At 37.8% G+C, this 19,380-nt stretch overlaps 1 protein-coding gene across 2 annotated transcripts; it reads right to left on the bottom strand.

The window, feature by feature from the left end:
* Positions 1-733: 733 nt before the first annotated feature.
* On the bottom strand, positions 734-16,519 carry LOC103723977 (universal stress protein PHOS32-like). 2 transcript variants are annotated; one of them, XM_008815081.4, is made up of 3 exons: positions 15,519-16,509; positions 1,572-1,617; positions 734-1,080 (listed from the first exon to the last, which is right to left on the bottom strand). In XM_008815081.4, the coding sequence occupies exons 1-2, from the start codon at positions 16,321-16,323 to the stop codon at positions 1,610-1,612; spliced, it is 813 nt and encodes a 270-aa protein (XP_008813303.1). In that variant the 5' UTR covers positions 16,324-16,509; the 3' UTR covers positions 734-1,080; positions 1,572-1,609. The 2 variants fall into 2 exon arrangements, with proteins under 2 accessions (XP_008813303.1, XP_026656104.1); XM_026800303.2 differs by having other exon boundaries at positions 741-1,080; positions 15,500-16,519.
* Positions 16,520-19,380: the final 2,861 nt, after the last annotated feature.

Below are 19,380 nucleotides of genomic sequence, written 5' to 3'. Positions count from 1 at the left end.
CAATCATAATCTGAGTCCATGCTCGTGCATTGTTTTATGGTTATTAATTAAATATGTAGATGGTACGTTTATCTCAATTTTGAAAAGGTGTTGTGTTTATCTACAATTAACCCAAGATGGTTGTTGTGTTTATCTACAATTAACTCAAGATGGTTGGTAAACAGAAACAATCAAATTGGGAAGGCTTCTAAATTTTGTTGCTGGAATAATAAGATGCAGAAGTGTAGGGCAGTTTCACTAGAGTTGCAATGGCTTTGAGATCTCTTTCCGTTGCAAAAGGTATGCATGCAGCTCTAGTTCAGGGGCTCTTTTCTTTTGCATTTTGGATGACATTTGTGATCACCAAACGCAACTCATATTGCTAATTGATCCCTTAGGTTTGCCTATTCCACTCCTCTTAAGAGCCCTAAAATTATAAACTCAAACCAAAATCACAATTTGTACGATATTATTCACATCAAGATTTTCCCTTAATACTAAGATAACTGTCCTAGGTAAATTGCTTTCACTTCATGTACCGCGAGATGCATCTCCTTAGTCCCTATCTGGCTGCTAGAGACCTTGTCCAACCCAATTCTCCGCCGGAGCAGCAGCAGCCAAGCTACTGCCGCATATTTGGAACAGACCTCAGCATATCCAAATATTCAACTCGAGATTTACAGATACAGGCTTTTGCTTGTAGTTTAACATTTAAAGCTTGGAAAGAGAGGGTTTTATGTCATCAATAGCAATCTTGGCAATAAGGAAGAAACAGATAACTGTACAGATAACAAGTTATTGCCAGAAAACAGGTGCATCAACTAAAAATACAAGTTATGTTCAAAAGAGAGACAAACAGTAAAACAGGGCAACGTTTCAACAGCATAAATGTCTCACAGGAGAAAGCAGTAAACCTTTGGATGACCTAGGACAATCCAACTCAAAAGTTAAGGTACTCATCATTCATCCAGTTTACAAGAGGCAATTGACAAGTGAAACAGGGGATAGCAGTAACACTAGCACCACTTGAATACACAGCGGAGTCCCCTCCACAAAAGCCTCAACCTAGTTCCCTTCATTCGATTCATGGCTTTTCGCTTTCTGTAACAAAAAACAAAATACCTCATCAGTTAGATCTTCCAATAAGAAAACAAATTTTTGTTTTAAAGCATTAATAATCTCACTAAGAGAAAACATGATGACCAATAATTATGGATGAAGATAGTGAGTGCGCATGGTCATAGCACAGACTGGAGGAAAATGCAAATGATATAGGAATTCGCATTCATCGAAATGCATGGGAAGCACCCAACTGTCTGAAGATTTTCAACACCCGGTTTAAGACATGCAAGATCCAACAAGTGTATGAATAAGGTAATAAAGTCAAAAGACTAAAAGTCAGAAGTTAAACGCTACAGAATGGCCAGTGGCACGGGTAAAAGTTAGGAAATACATGGTTGCAGGCTCAAGGATTCACAAAACTAGCAACTTCTATTGCAGATTTTTTTTGGAAAAAAAAGAGAGGAGAATAAGCAGATTGTTAATAACAAAAGACATCAATATAGTACAACCATAAGTTCATACCACCTCACCTGGATTCAAGAGGACCACGCAACAAACCAGATATTCATCAAGAATCTGCAAAAAGAAAAAAAAAATAATATTTCAAAATTACTTGCTTAAGTTCATGCAGAGTCGGAAAATATAATTTTAAAGCTGAGGAAGCAAAACTTGTTATAATGTTGGCAACACTTGTATTTGCTATGTTTATGAGAATGTGTCAAATAAGAAACTATTTAACAAAATTGCATAAACAGCAATAACATGTCAGAGCACAGAAAATGGAAAAAAATTCAATATATTGTATATCCAAATATTGATTGCAGAATTCCGAAAAGATATTAGTTGCAAAATGTAAAATATAAGATAGTTAAAAGAAGCATCTGCAAATAATGCTAACTGCACAGGGAAGAGCACAAAGAAGTAGCTAGCAAATAGCAATGTAAAGTTGCTGAACAACTCTCACATAAAAATCTGAAAGAAAGGTTTTTAAGTACCTGTTTCGGTACCCATACTGGCCAACTGGTACGGTATTGGCATGGTACAGTTTTTGGTACCAATGATCAGTCTATTGGTTTCATACTGGTAGAGTATGGTACTCAAAATCATGTCTGAAAGAACAGGGTTACCCACTGAAATTTCTGCTAATAAGGGAACCTGCCACCTGAGGCACATCACCTTCATCCCTAAACATTATTTAGGTGCTGACCCTGTTTCCTTTCTTTGCAAGAACAGTTCTTATAAAATTATTTCCCTTTAGTAAACCAAATATGGTTACATCATATAATAAGAAATTCTCAATAGTTCATCTTTGAAAACATATGAATAAATCAAATTTATATCTTTGGAGGTCAATGAATACAGAACAGTACTGTATCTTGTGTCATGAAGATTAAAGATCATGCCTAGCTGAATCCCCCTAGATTAAGTCCACAACCATTTTAACAAGATTAGAAGATATAAAATATTCTTATTAATTTTCTAGACATATATTATGCACCATCAAGTTTTAATGCTCGTATGCATAAAGTGCCCTGGGGCCACAGCAACCATTATCAGAGCAAACCAACTCCTAAGGTTCAGTGAAACTTGGATGATGGCTCGATATTAAATCACACCAGTTCTTTACAGAAAGGCTAATCTCAACATCTAAGTTTATGACAAGGAAATATTTTCTCTAAAACCAACTTCTAACAATTAAATCTAAGAGTTGCAGCACAAATTTACAGGAACGTAATTTCCACCCTCAAAAGATCCACTGCCATGGCGAACCAACTTCAATGGCAAATGAAACTTATATAACAGCAGGACATCACATAACACCTGTTTCTTATGTATGGCTAGGCTCAATACATAGTTTATGACAAGAAACATTTTTCTCTAAAATTTACTTCTAAATATTTATTGGGAAACAAGAGAGGCTTAAATACAGGAATATAATTCCTTCCCACTAGAAGTTAAATATCTTTCATTAATTTCATAATTAAAATCTCTCATGCCAATACCACCTTCAGGGTAACAGGGGAGGCTTGGAATATTCACAGTCAATAAACTCATAGATCCCATTGTTTCACTTTATCTAATACTATGAAACACAAGCTGTCAATGCAACTTGTTTAGTGGTTCACAAGTCAGGTCAAAGGCCCAGACCAAGACTCCAGCTCTCATCAAAACCACGCAACATAACTTGCCATTTCCACTAACTATTCGAATTCAAAGTAATACCTTAACCTTTAAAGCCTATATCATATGCATGGGGTCAGCATGTGCATCAAAGAGTGATCCTTCAAAGTCCTAAAGAGTTCTCAAGCCAATAGCAAACCCAAGTGGACCATGGTTTTGAACTATCCATTAACATAAGCCTAGACGACCCATTTGCACAAATTAAGCTTATCAAACCAGAAAGCAACTCTAGGTTGATGAACTGGAACAAGTCTACAAAGAGGGAAGAACAAAAGGTTTGATGCAAGGAACTGCTTTTTAAGGTGTTTGGCTGTCCTCATACAGTATGTAAGGAAAAACATTTCACGGTATAACTACTATTGTCTTTGTAGAAATAGCAGACTGATTATAGCCATATACAAGTTCAAAATTTTCAACAAATGCTCAGAATCTCTATAACCTAATACTCAGCTGAAATCTCATGCGCCACCAGTATCATCCTCAATGAAAGGCTTGGGCATTTGAACAAGGCATTGATGTTTGAGGCACAAATTATAAGCCAAAGAGTCAAGTCTGACACATTTCAGAAAGTTTTCTTCAGAATAGGACAAGAAATGAAAACTGTATATCTTTATAGACCCAATCATTACTTCATTAACATCTTCAAATCAACAAAACAAGCAGCAGCAAAGTGCACTTCTTTGCAAGAGTTTCCATTGCCAACAACATCACAGTCAAAGAAATGCCACTAACAACATAGCGCAACAGTAGTTTTTGGGGAATTAATTTGCTAGATTTATTTATTAGCTAGTAAGAATTTATCTTTTTAAGAAAAAAAGTAGAAGTATTGAACTGAGTGATTATATACTTAAAATGATGAGTGCCAAATTGGGAGTAAGTAATCATGTTTTCTTGATTACTCTCACTTAGAGAAACTTTATGCAACACCATACAGAACACTTGCCGAAAGAACAGTAAATAATTTATTGAACATGCCAAAAAAGGGAAAATGTAACAGTGCTGCTTATAATTTTACTAAGCACATGAACAATAAATCATGAGAATAAATCTGTCTTGTAAAAATTGAACTAAATCCTAAATTTAACTCAACAAAAATACTTTATATTATAATTTGATGGTCCTTTAAAATGGCACATGGAGAATAAAATTTTGGGCAATGCAGATCCAAAGTCCACAATAACTCCTCGCAAGCAATTCATGCAGATGCAAATAAGACCATGATTGCTAGTTTTTTGATGGAAACAAATCCAGTTTGGTATTTCACAATTTTGGGCACAGTTATCCAAGACCAAAAGTCGTTGATTTGAACGAAACTGGTCTGAGCATGGACATGAGATCAAGCCTCAAAAATTCAGTTCAAAAGTTCTATAAGATTTACATAAATTTGCATATGATGTTTGAAAGAAACAAATTGGAATAGGTGAAACTTTCAACTTTATCTCTAAGTTATTTGAACTCAAAAAATAATTAGCTTTACATGAAATATCAAGTTATCATAAATAATCAAGAAAATTAGCTTTATTATTACGTATCTAATTTATCATTAACAATTTTATAATTAAATTTTAGTTACCTCAAGCAGAGTAAAGTGCAAAAACAGCTCCTTGTTCCAGGTAGAAGTGCTGAAATTCACAATAAGAGCATGTGCATATTCTATATGATTCCTTAATGAACCCAGATAAATCTGCCCCTTGACCTTCCAAAACTCAATGACTTCCTTTATTGCATGATCATAAGTATCTTGTGAAACTAAAAGTTATTTGATTGTTTTTTAACTTTGGGTATGTTTGGTTGCAAAGGAAACCGTCTGGAAAACTTCTGTTTAGGAAAATTTAGCTCTCTGTTTGTTTGTTCTCATAGAAAATTAACAAACTTCGAAAGCTTATATCTACGTCTTTGGATATATTTTTCTTTGCCATGAATATCACTGCAACCAAACTTTGATGGTCTACTGTTATTATTTTAGCTCGAGAATTCAATCTGATCTATACTTTATTGGGCTTTTCAAACTTATCATTTAGAAATAATGCTACATACAACGCAAGTGCTAGTAAGCACAGTCTGCCATGCAACCGATCTAAAGTAATAGCAATTCAAGTTGCAGACCGTATGGTCTACCTTCAGTTGTCTAGTGAGTTCACAGATGACAAGGGTGCAGTAACTTGATCCCCAGAAGTTCAAATACAAAGTCATGGGTTACCAAATTAAATGCAACTTCTTCAAATTGGTCCTCCAAATTCTTCCGTATGATCTTTACTGAATCACAACTGTTTTTTTTCGCTTTCTCTCTTGGTAGGAATTCACATGTTTTAATTGAAAGAAAAGATCTACCAAACAATGGAGCAGAAATCAATCCTGGGACCTAATCAAGGTTTGGTGGCTCTTAACATTGATCAGCATAAAGAAACTTAAAGGTTGGTGGTGTTTTGGGTTTACAAAGCTTTGTGCTTCCAGATAGATGTTTTGGTTTACTTGTCCTTCCAATCAACTACTAAATCCAAAACCCTACGCTAGATCTTGATTTTAAGGATTTGAATTCCAGGTTTTGAGTTGGCTGTTTTAAGGCCTTGATTTTTAACTAGCACCAAATTGCATCCATATGGAGATAGGATACACCAAAGCCAACTAAAAACTACCTACACTCAACTTAATCATGTTGGGCACAATCTAGATTGTTTCCTGAGTTAAGATTGACAACATCGAATCAATTTGGACGAACTCAAGTCAAAAAAAAACAACTAACCCACAAATTTAAAAAGAGAATGAAAAAGCATACAATTATCACATGTCATGATGTAAGGACACATGCCATTAACCACCTTAGCTCTTGATTCTCAAAAGAACAATAGGGCCTAGGTAAGACACTTTATGGCAAGTTTCTTCGAACCGGAACCAGGACCTGTGTTGATCGGCGACGGGCATGGTACAATACGGTCCGTACCCTCCCGTACTGTACCATGCCGGAGGTGTTTCGCCCCCTTTATTTTTTTTTTTTCATATTTTGAACTGAATTTTGCAAATAATGTGCCTACTTCAATTCAAAATTCAAAAATAAAAAAAAAAAGGGTTCGAAACCTCCCCTATTCCACTCTCCCTTGTTCCGAACAAGACAATAGAAGAGGGGAAGAGGAAGAAGGAGAGAGAGGGAAAAACAAAGAGAAAAATAGGAGAGAGAGTGAGAAAGGGAAGGAGAGAGAAGGAGAGGGAGGGGGGAGAGAGGCCGAGAGACAGGAAGAGAGGGAGAGAGGCTGTTCTTGAGAGAGAGAGAAGGAAAGAGGAAGAGAGAGAGAGGGAGAGAAAGAGACCTACCTGGGGCTTCGGGGACCTCATCGTTTAGCATCATCGTCGAGCGTCGAGGATGCAAATTAGGGTGTGGGCATCGAGGGGGAGGATTGAAGCTGCAATTGAGGGATGTTAGCTATCGAACAGGGGCGAACTGAAATTATCCCACGAAACATGCTAGTAGCCGACCAATCCAGTTCAGTATCGGCACATCCGGAACCATCCAGTTCGGCACGGTTCAACTTTTTTTGCTTTATGGTATCATCCAAAAGGACAAGAAAGAGCGTGATAGGTCGTTCCTTAGATTAACATGGTTTAAACCTGGAGTAGCCCTCTTCACTAACCTAGAAAACAAGTTATGTGGAAGTTAAAATGTGAATGCCACATGGCATGAAACAAGTGTCACATGCAACAAACCACCACCCTTTATCCTCAAGACTAGAAAGGCACTAGGGGATATTTTTGGGGGTTTTCTTCAAAGCAATGAGAAAGAGGTACGAGGTTATACAACTAATCTCCTCAACATAAAATCAAAAAAGGAAGTTGAGTTGTGGATTCTAAGCCACAACTAAGTTGCACCCCATGTTAAGTTAGAAGTCATATGCAACATATCTATGAAATTTCAAATTGGCCCCAAACCAAACATCAAGAAGATGAAGAGCGATCAACCTTGCAACCCTTGCAAACATATCAAATCGAACTCAAAGGGCTTTGTTTTGGAAAATACATATATATAGGCCCATAAATGGAAAAGGCCAACTACTTGAGATAAATGTTTGATTAAATATTTTTAGGATGTGTTCTCAAACTAATCATACAAAGCCTGTCAAAGACTCAAAGTGAAACTATTTAAGTCCATGAGATTATTCGAGATGTATGATTGAAGTCCCCGATTAGGCTAACTAACAATGGTTGAAACTTGAAAATTGGGAGATGATTATTGGGACTAACACAGGGAGCATGTTCATGTGCTCCAAACCTGACAAAATATTGAAGCCCTGCTGAAGTTCATTCACTTGATGAGATTCAATTCGAGGTACAGTAACTGAATACTTTGATGACATTCAAGTTAGAGTGGTCCATGATCTTGCCTACTAGAACTCTAAGGCCCTTTACTCACAGCTAACAAAAATAGTCCACTTAACTGAGCAATTTAAGCTTGATTACTTGTACTTTCTAGTCTCGCACACTTGTCTGATCTAGTATAGGAATGAGTACCTTATGTGCTTTCATCTAAAAGTATAGAAAACATGTTTAGTCCACATTTAAAAGGCCTAATATAGTTTTCTGGATTCATTGGAATCTAAATTAAAATAAACCACAATCTAGTTGTTTCTCAGAAAATGTAAATGAATGAAAACCCTCACAATCTAGTTGTTTTTCAGAAAATGTACATGAATAAAAACCCTCAAAACTTATTGGTTAAGCATAAGAAGGATTACAAGATTCCATAGATGCAGGCCCAATGGGCCAAAAAGCACAATAATTGCCCAAAACATGATCATTGTTTGTTCTGATTTGAGGTGCCAAAAAGAATATTTATTAAAGTTCATATGTCATGGGTCAAATTACTCTTGTAAGAACACTGGAGGAGATCTACACGTATCAAGCTTCACAAGTCAAAAAAATACTCTCAGAACGCATGGATGATGATGCCCTGTCATCAATGCAATAGTAATCTAGCATTATGAGGTAAATTAGCTGTTAGAGGCAAATGCACTAAGTGCTCTAGCCATTAGCATAATATCATGATCATAATCCTAAAAACAAAAGACCGTTCAAATTAATCAATCCCTAAACTAATATCCGTTCTGATTGATGTTTTGAAAGAATGTAAGATACTACCCAAAGATTACGCAGCCCAAGATAATAAATCTAAAAATAACAAATATAAAGTGAAATCAGAAAAAGACATTTTGATCCAAAATTAGAAGCATAAGATATCAAATTAAACGTACTGAGACCAGAGAAGTAGGGGTTTGGAAACATTCTATATCCAATTTCTCTGTGCCAAAGCCTAAGCAGCTACCTAGGTCATCAAAGAGGTCTTTAGAACATTGTGATTGATTGACCAAATCCAACACAGAATAATAGTCCCAAACACAGTCCTCTCACGTATAGCCAATTTGAATGATAGGGGATCACTCTCTATCTGCTTTCCAAAGCTCATAGCCAAGCTTGGAACCAAGGATTCACCTCATTCCTCCTCCTTGCTCTAGAATTTCCCCAAGGCTGAATTCTCAAGGTGGTTTTCCATTCGTTGAGAGGAAAATGACCCATTTCAGATGAAGTATTATCTACTATATAGACATTTTTATGTTCTGTAGATTTGTTGTATTATTGTAGAAAAATGATACCATTATAACACCTCAACATTGTTAAATACTACATAATATAGTATACCAAATGATACAATATAAGCACAGCATAGTACAGTACCTTACCACGCCAACTAACGACTAGCAAAGACACCACGCATTAAACATAAATCCTTGTTATTTATCCTTACCTTCAAGTCATGAACATATAATAAAAAGAATTTTACTCATAAATAAAACACTGAGAGATTACAAAAATCTTATAATAATGGATGGTTGACTAATTTAAGTTTAATAATAAAATTTTAAACTGCATAGCACACTGTATTTGTGATTCCTCAAATTCATACATCTTTTTTAAAATTTGAGCCACAAAAATATTGTAACTAGTATAGCCAACAAGGTTCACTTGGATTTATCCGCAATGATGGTTTTAATTATTAAACATATAAGCATGGTAAAATCTTGTAGATTACCAGACCTCATCTACCATTTTGGAAGTTTAGACAATCTATAATAAGCATGTAAAAATTACTATAAAATTAAAGAGCTCAAAGGGCTCAAGTGACACATTACTAAAAACCAACAATGAGCAGAACAGGTAAAAATATGAATCTTACAATTGATGCAAGGTGATGCATCATAACCAAAAAATAAGAGAAGTGGAGATAGAAACAATGCTGTCATAAAACTTATGCATGTAAAGTGTATGATTTGAGTATACCATGCACCACTAAGGAGAAATGGATTGAATTGCAAATCAGCTCTTTGCAAATCAATAGAGCCCGTAAGTTGCTTAGGCATGGAAAACACCAGAAATTCATAAACAAGCTGACAACAGGTTGTCTGCCAGTTGTAAGAAGTGGATTCTAGTAATACTTCAAATTGTACATGGAATAAAAACCACCACAAATTGGGTATGATTTGTTAGTTAAGGTTTAGGTATACATTAGTTGAAATAAACACAGTATCTCTGAACTAAAAGGATGCAGATGATAAGAGGGATTTTGTAAATTGATCTCCAGAAATCCCAAGGAAGAAAATTATATCAGCAACTAGTCAGCTCACATAAAATCATATAAAGCAAAGAATTTCATGGGTAACATGAAAAGACAAAAAAAAATGAAAGGTCAAAAGTCACCTAAATATGGGTAACTCACACAATAAAAGACATCAAAACCAACTAAATTTTCTTAGGAAATTTAAAAGGTCAAAAGACACCTGCCTCTTGAAATACCTATAACTTTCCAACCATAACTCGGATTTTAATGTTCTTAGGCTTGTTGGAAAGAAGAGAAAGAGACCTGAAACCTTTATGTTAATAACTTTTCTAAATTCGGCCATTTAATACTCTGAAAATGGCATGTAAGTTGTCTGACGTTCATGCACCTGCATCATACTCCCCCGGTTGAAGCTCAACTCGTCTTCGAGTTGCCCAATGCCTCTTCTTTATCATGATATGGAATTAAATCAGAAATATTGAAGGTAGCAGAAACTCCATAGTCACCAGGAAGTTCAATTTGATAGGCATTTTCTCCAATACGCTTAAGAACTCGAAATGGTCCATCGGCACGATCTTGTAATTTGCTATATCTTCCATGGGGGAATCGTTCTTTACGAAGATGAATCCATACAAGGTCGCCTTCTTGAAATGATGCCGAGCGTCGATACTTATCAGCTCTCTCCTTAAACTTTTGATTGTTCTTCTCAATCTTGGATCGAACTTGCTCATGCATCTTTTTGATTTCATTAGCCCTTGCTTCTGCATCACCGCTAAATCGAACAACATGAGAAAGGGGAGCTAGATCAAGGGGGCCATTAGGATTGCACCCATAGACGATCTCAAAAGGACTAGCACCGGTAGTAGAACTACTTGAGCGGTTGTATGCAAACTCCGCTTGAGGAAGAATTAAGTCCCATTGCTTCTTGTTGTTGCCCAAATAACTTCGAATAAGAATGCCAAGGCTTCGATTCACCACTTCCGTTTGACCATCAGTTTGTGGATGATGAGAAGAACTGAACTGAAGTTTGGTGCCCAATTTCGCCCATAAAGTCCGCCAAAAGTGTCCTACAAATTTTGGATCTCGGTCCGAAGTGAAAGTCTTTGGAATACCATGAAGTTTGACAATCTCTCGAAAATAAAGATCAGCAATTTTAGATGCATCATAGGTCTTCTCGCAAGGTACAAAATGTGCCATTTTAGAGAATCGATCAACAACCACCATGACCGAATCCTTTCAACGTTGAGTGCGAGGAAGACCAAGAACGAAATCAATACTTACATCCTCCCATGGAGCTTGAGGTATAGGAAGAGGAGTATAAAGGCCGGTGTTTTGAGCTCGGCTTTTGGCAATATGGCATGTTCGACATAAGTTGACATGTCTCTCTACATCCTTTCTCATCTTCGGCCAAAAAAAATTTTCTTTGACAAGGATTAAAGTCTTGTCTCGGCCAAAGTGTCCTCCAAGTCCTCCATTATGGGCTTCTTTGATGATTGCTTGGCGAAGAGAGCAATTAGGAATACATAATTGGTTACCTTTAAATAAGTAACCTTCTTGAATTGAATAATCTTCATGAGGAGCATCACTGCATCGAGCCCAAATCTCGCCAAAATAATCATCATTAGAATAGAGATCTTTGATGAAATCAAAACCGATTACCTTAATCTCCAAGGTTGACAACAAAGCATGTCTTCGACTAAGAGCATCCGCAACTTGATTGAGACTTCCGGCTTTATGACGGATGGTGAAGGTAAAAGATTGCAAAAATTCAATCCACTTGGCATGCCTTGCACTAAGCTTGTGTTGAGTATTGAGGAATCGCAAGGCTTCATGATCGGAGTAGAGAACAAATTCCTTAGTCACAAGATAGTGCCGCCAATGACGAAGAGCCTCAACAATAGCATAAAATTCTTTATCATATGTTGAATAGTTCTTTCGCCCATCTCCAAGTTTGGCACTAAAGAAGGCAATAGGGCGTCCTTCTTGACTAAGCACTGCGCCAATGCCCACATTAGAGGCATCACAACCCACCTCGAAAACTTTTTCAAAATCTGGCAAGGCAAGGATAGGGGCCGTTGTCATTAATACCTTAAGCTTCTCTAAACTTTCTTGAGCCTCCATAGTCCATTGATAGGATCCACCTTTCAAGCAATTTGTGATGGGGGCCATAATAGAACTAAAATGTCGTATAAACCTTCGATAAAATGTGGCCAACCCATGAAAGCTCCGGATCTCGTGAATGGTACGAGGTACCGGCCAACTAGAGATAGCTTCAATCTTCTTAGGATCAACTTTGATGCCGTTGGCGGTGACCATATAACCCAAAAATATTAGGCTATCGGTCAAGAAGTCGCATTTGCGAAGGTTGACATAGAGCTTCTCCTTTCACAACATCATAAAAATTTGTCTAAGATGCTCCAAGTGTTGCTCTTGATCCCTGCTATAGACCAAAATGTCGTCAAAGTAAACAACGACAAATTTACCTATATAAGGCTTGAAGATTTGTTCATGAGGCGCATGAATGTGCTTGGTGCATTAGAGAGCCCAAATGGCATCACAAGCCATTCATATAGTCCATCTCTTGTCTTGAATGCCGTCTTCCATTCGTCACCCGGTCTCATGCAAATTTGATGATAGCCACTTCGAAGATCAAGCTTGGAGAAGATGCAAGCGCCGGCAAGTTGATCTAACATGTCGTCTAGCCGAGGGATAGAAAAACGGTATTTGATGGTGATCTTGTTAACAGCTCGGCTATCAATACACATGCGCCATGTTCCATCCTTTTTGGGGACAAGTAAGGCAGGAACCGCACATGGACTCATGCTTTCACGTACCAAGCCTTTGGCCACCAACTCGTTCACTTGTCTTTGCAATTCTTCATGCTCTTTGGGACTCATTCTATATGCCGCCTTGTTTGGTAAAGTTGCACCTGGCATAAGATCAATGCAATGTTGAATTTCTCTCATTGGTGGAAGACCAGAAGGAATTTCATCGGGAGTCACATCTCGGAATTCCTGCAAAAAAGAAGTAATCTTGGGTGGCAACAAATTGCCTTCCGGGTTAGATTCCACCACTATGAGAGCATATGCTTGGGAGGCTTTTCGAATTTCAACTTCAAATTCTGCCATGGACAAAAAGGTACTTCCCTCTCCCTTAATGGTTTTGGGTGTGTTATCCATTTTTGAAGGCCCAAGGGTTATTTTGACACCATCCCTCAAGAATGCATAAGTATTTTTGTATCCATCATGAACAACCGTTCTATCAAATAACCATGGCCTCCCCAAAAGTAAATGGCAAGCATCCATAGGAACCACGTCACACCATATTTCATCACGGTAATTTTTCCCAATTGAAAATTGAACAAGGCAACGTTGGGAAATTTTTACCTCATTTTCTTTCTTGAGCCAAGAAAGAGAATATGGGTGGTGGTGAGGTTTTGTCTTGAGTTTCAACTTCTCCACCATCTCCATTGAGACGCAATTCTCGCAACTTCGTCCATCGATAATAACATTGCAAATTTTGCCATGAGCCGTACATCGAGTATGAAAGATGTTGTGCCGGAGCCACATGTGATCATCTTCACTTCGTATTGAATTCAGGGTTCGACGGACCACAAGAGCTTCACCATGATCACTATATGTGATGTCTCCTTCAATTTCATCATATATAGAATCTGACTCATTTTCTTCACTATCACCTTCTTCGGCAAGAGAAACCACTCTTCTATTTGGACACTCAGAAGCAATGTGCCCATAGCCAGAACACTTGAAACATTGAGGTCGAGATGATGTTGGCCGAGAAGAAGATGAAGCATCTTTTTTCACCATCGTGGTTGGCTTAGATGTAGAAGATGAATGAGATTGCGATGCACTCCCCCGGTTAGGAATGCCCTCACGCTTGAAATTTCGGCCTCCAGGAGCATTTGTTAAACCCTTTTCTCGCCGTTGTTGAAGTTGGCGTTCCACCTTAGTAGCAAGTTTAATAACATCATTAAGAGAAATAAAAGAATGGAGGTGTACCATATCATGGATGTCACGCCTCAATCCGCTAAGGTAACGAGCTATTGTTTGCTCTTCGGCCTCTGCTACACCACAACGAACCATAAGATTGTCGAACTCTTCAGTGTACTCCTCCACGGTTCGCATCCCTTGAGTGAATTGATACATAGTGAGAAATGCATCTTGAAGATAATTTTCGGGAAGGTACTTTTTGCGAAGCTCTTTCTTCATTTTCTCTCAAGTACGAATCTTGGTTTTGCCCTCCTTTGCTCTTTGCAACTTGAGGCGCTCCCACCAGATTGATGCATGCTTTCGAAGCTTGATGGCTACAATCTTCACTTTAAGCTCATCGGGGACCTCTTTGTAGTCAAAGATCCGCTCAACAGTGTTAAGCCAATCTAGAAAGATGTCGGATTGCATTTTTCCTTCAAACTCAGGAATGTCTACCCTGATGTCTGGAAATCGAAATTGATGACGATGTTGGTGAGATGAAGAAGAGTTGCTCCTCCTACCACGACGTAAACTTTGGTCACGGAAGGTGTTGCGATCTTCTTCAGTGGTGCCGCCCTCCTCTTCACTCGGGTTTTGCTCATAACGAGCCAACCTTTCGGTAAGATTTTGGACTTGCCGCCGCAACTCATCATTCTCTATGTCGCGAAGATCTCGCTCTCTACGAGGTTCTTCATCGCTAGAACGACTTTGGTTGCCTCGGCTTGCCATGGTTGGTTGAAGCTTGCGTCAACACCACCACGAGAAATGCGATAGGATTCCTCTCGAAACGTCAAGAGATGATAACCTCGCTCTGATACCACTTGATACCGCTTGGATCAATTTGCAATCCAATGGAAGTGGGAGAAAAGACAAGATAAATTTCTTGTGCAAGGAGAAAGATAACTTTCATTCAAATACTTGGATGCCTTCTCATTACAATTCATGACTATTTATAGGCAAGTCATGGGTAACATAAAAAGACAAAAGAAAATGAAAGGTCAAAAGTCACCTTAATATGGGTAACTCACACAATAAAAGACATCAAAACCAACTAAATTCTCTTAGGAAATTTAAAAGGTCAAAAGACACCTGCCTCTTGAAATACCTATAACTTTCCAACCATAACTCGGATTTTAATATTCTTAGGCTTGTTGGAAAGAAGAGAAAGAGACCTGAAACCTTTATGTTAATAACTTTTCTAAATTCGGCCATTTAATACTCTGAAAATGGCATGTAAGTTGTCTGACGTTCATGCACCTGCATCAAAAAAATAGTAATCTAACCTCAGATCAAACAATTAGAAAAAGTAAGACAGTCTCATCCACAACCAAAAATCGTTACGGTCCACTGCACCCTAAGCCAAAATCTCCACCCTTTCAGCTTCTTTTAGCTTCTTTTTTCCATTAAATCAAAATATAATAAAGAAATTGAAAATTAAGCAAAGGTTGCAGGTCCAAAACCTATTTAGATAAGTCAAGACTGGAGCAAGCCCTACCGATCTCTATTTAATCTTTTCCCATGCAACAGAGGCATAATATGCATATAACGAAGCAATAACAAAGAAATTCAAAGCTACCATAAGTTAGAGCAACTTTAGTCCAGATCAAAGTCAATATTTCATATCACCTACTGCCCAAAATCAGCAATAAAGATCACATCCATACAAGAAATAAAATATCATATGTACCGATGGTAAAAGCCCCAACCTTTCTGCTCATCGGAGGCATCGTGGTACTCCTGCTCCTCCTCCGGCACCGGATGCAACTCTGCCTCCTTCTCCAGAATCCCCTTGGCCGCCACCGCCTCTCCACCGTCGGCGATGCAACCTGCACCCGCTCCGGCGCCGGACCCCTCATCGGGGTACCGGACGACCACAACGGGGCAAACGCAGTGGTGGACACAGTAGTCGCTGACGCTCCCGAGCCTTCCCTTGCTTGTCCTCCGGGAGGCCCCGAACCCCCGGCTCCCCATGATGACGGCGCTGAGCCCGAGCCTCTCCACCTCGAGGCAGAGCCTCTCCTTCATGTCGTGGTCCTTGACGATGTGGATCTTGAAGGGGATCTGGGCCTCCACGAGCGGCTGGGCGAGGTCCTGGGCCTTGGTGGTCGTGAAGGCATCGAAGTCGTCCTCCAGCTTCCGCTGAGACTCTTCGGAGTCGACCTCCTCCGCCGCGGCCGCGTTGGCCGACACCGAGAGGTCGATAGAGCCCCAGTCGGCGCCGTAGAGGACGCTGGTGGGACGGACATGGAGAAGGATCACCGCATCCCCGGGGCGGAGGTAGTTTTGGACAGCCCACTTCACGGCGTAGGCGCTCTCGTCTGAGAGGTCGACGGCGATCGCGATCCGCCGGTGGGACCCGGCGGAGGGGCTCGCCGCGGCGGCGGAGGAGAAGAAGAAGCGCGGGGAGGAGGGCTGGATCGTCTGCGCGGCCGCAGTCGCCCCTGCCGCCGCGGCGACCGGCGTGGCCTTGGCCTGGCGGTCGGATTCGGGCAGGGTCTGCTGGGGAATCATGCCTCGGGTGGCTAGGGTTCTTACAGTTTCGTTCTTTTCTCGCGCAAAAATTCGGTTCTTCTTTGGTATACCGTTAAGAGGCGAAGTCGAAGGTGAGAGAGTTTTGGGAGTGGATTTCAGGATGGTTTTGGGGAAGGGAAACAGTGGGAGGAGGGCGTACCGAATGACGTCATGGGAGTAAGTGTAAACGGGGAGGAACGAACCAGAATTCGGAAACGGGGGCAGGGAATTTTGTTTACGCACGATGACGGAAATGCCCTTCTACTTTTTTTTCTGTTACTTTTTCTGGATACTTTTCCGAGATCATTGCGCGATATTATGGATGCTAGAGGTTGGCTATTTGCTGTCTAAGATAGAGCCGTTGTCGCTAGAGTTTTTGTTGGTAGAATTTTTTAAAATAGAGTTTTTTAAAATAAAAATTTTATAAAATATTATTTACTGTTTAGTAATTATATTTTAAAAATATAATTATTTTTGATATAACAAAATGACCATAAAAAATATTAGATAATATAAATAATTAATACATAAATATAAAATATAAAATAATTAATACATAAATACATGATATAATATAATATTAACGTAATGTAATATTATATTTTTATAATATAATAATATAATATTATATACTATAGCATAATATATAACATAATTTGATATTATATAACATAATATATCAATGTATTATAATATAATATAATTTTTTTATAGTATAATAAAATAATAAAGATATAAAATATTATTATTATTATCATTATATATTAATATTTTATTAATATAATATTTTAAGGAACTAGTTTTTGGGGTTTTTTTTATTGGGACTTCTGCAAATTTTTGTAATATAAAGCAATATTTTCTGTAATTATAATATTTTATTATAGGTATTTTGGTTCAAAAAGAAAAAAATTTTATAAATCTAAAAGTATTTTTCCAAAGAAGCTCCATTTTTGAGTTTTTTCGAGAAAGCTAAAATAGCTTCTCAATTTTTTACCAAACACCTCTACTTTTGGATGGAATAGAAGTGTTTGATGCTTTCTTCGGAAAAGCACTTTTAGTGTGAAAAGCTATGTGATTTATAAAAATTTTTTAGACCAAAATATCTATGATAAAATATTATCATTATAGCAAGCTAATATGAGAGGGTCCAGGTCAATTATATTTAGAGAAGACTCAAAAGCTAATATGAGAGGTGAGGCATATCTAAATAGTTGGAGAGCACATATGAGACTCTGAAAAGGACTTACGTTTGGACATAGAATGCATTTGCATTGAAAATCACTGATACGCAACTCGCTTGTTGGAAAGGGCCTATACAAATTTAGAGATTATCCTTCATTAGTATATATAGGTTATGTGGTTTCTATCTTAGAAGAGGAGTTTCCTCCCCCCTCCTTCCTTTTTTTTATTTATTTTAAATTTTTCTTTTCCCTATCTCTATTTTTTTATTTTCATTTATTATTATTTCATTTCATTAGTAAAATTGAAGGTGGATGTTCTCCATGGCCTTGCGAAAGAAAACGAGAAAAGAGATGGCCTAAAACTTTTGCCCCTCCTTTGGGTGGGGGACAAGTTTATAAAGATTTTTTTTTATATCACTTATTGGATGAATTATAACTGGTTGGTGACCTCAGTCCGTTAGAGGAAACAGATGGTCTCAAAGTTTTGGATTTTTTAGCGTCTTCATAATTGGCTGCATGCACTTCTGATGATCTGAAGAAGCTTGGAAGGTCGTTGAATCATCGGCCATGCAGGCTTAATTTACATTAAAAAAACAAAAAAAAAATGACGTTGGCTTGAGCGAAGACGAAGCTAGAGCTTTTTTTGTAGGATAATGGAAGCTGGAACGATACCGGTTGTATGCCAACTGTCGGCCTTTCACTTTTTTTTCCCTTTTTTTTGTTTTCTAACTTATCCCGTGAGCTGCCCTTCCTGGGCAGGTTTCACATTAGCTCAAACGCTTCCATGCCCGTGGAGACAATAGCGTCGTATGAAGATCATCGAGGACTTTAATGCCAAGAACCAATTTCTTCTAGGATCCTTCAGACATGGGTCGCCTCTAATTGATGAAGGAGATGAAGACAGAGAATGTAAGGACTATGCAGGCGTCTATTTAGTCACATACCAATTATTTTATTAGATATATATTGGATATTTATATAAGATTAAAAAATCTAAATAATACCTTCCGACTAGAATTGTTACAAATAGTATTTATGATTAGATTTGAATGGATTTGAACCATTAACCTGATGAGCACGTCAGGACTTAAACGAAAAAAGTATGTGAGGAACCGTGCGGGCATGTATTTATTTTGCTGGATAGATGTGAGAACTTATACAGAATCAAGAAATTCAAATAATATTTTTTGGCTAGCTATTTTATGTGAAATCCTAGATTGTTATAGGAAAGTGTGATTTACTCGGCGTATAATGATAGTGCAAGTGTATATATATAACATTTCTTTGTGTATATATATAAAGGAGACGTTGTTGTTATCTATTTACTTAACAAATACAGCCTGCCATCTCCCCATGTACGTCCCATCTTCTACGTAGCCATCATTGTGAAATGGCCTACTTTGCAATTGTAACACCTGATTGCTTTGAGGATAATATTGAATATGTCTTAAGCAAAGTGAAGCACACTGCACACTATTGGAATAGTATAATATGATATTAATATAATATAATACTATTTTAGTATTAGTAGTATTAGTATTATTCTATTAATATTGCAATATTAATAATACTATCAAATAATATTATTATATTATTAAACAAAGAAATCAAACTAATCATTCCGACAATTTCTAGAAATAGATTTCCTAGGAATAAAAAAATTATTCCTGATTTCCATTCTTGACATCAAACATAACCTTAAGTTACAAAGTAAGCAAGTAGAACTTGCTTAATTATCTTATACTCTTCGTTATCTCAATGGAGCAGATTGTTCCCTTTTTTGAAAAAATAAATTTATTATCAAAAATATGTATATATACTCCATACTTCATAGTGTATTTATTATAACCTATAAAGATGTTCTATCATGTCCCTA

This window comes from Phoenix dactylifera, chromosome 11, assembly GCF_009389715.1.
Source record: "Phoenix dactylifera cultivar Barhee BC4 chromosome 11, palm_55x_up_171113_PBpolish2nd_filt_p, whole genome shotgun sequence".
In the NCBI taxonomy this organism is placed as follows: Eukaryota; Viridiplantae; Streptophyta; class Magnoliopsida; order Arecales; family Arecaceae; genus Phoenix; species Phoenix dactylifera.
Note: the sequence above shows the minus strand (reverse complement) of the source record. Positions and strands in the feature narration are given on the sequence as shown.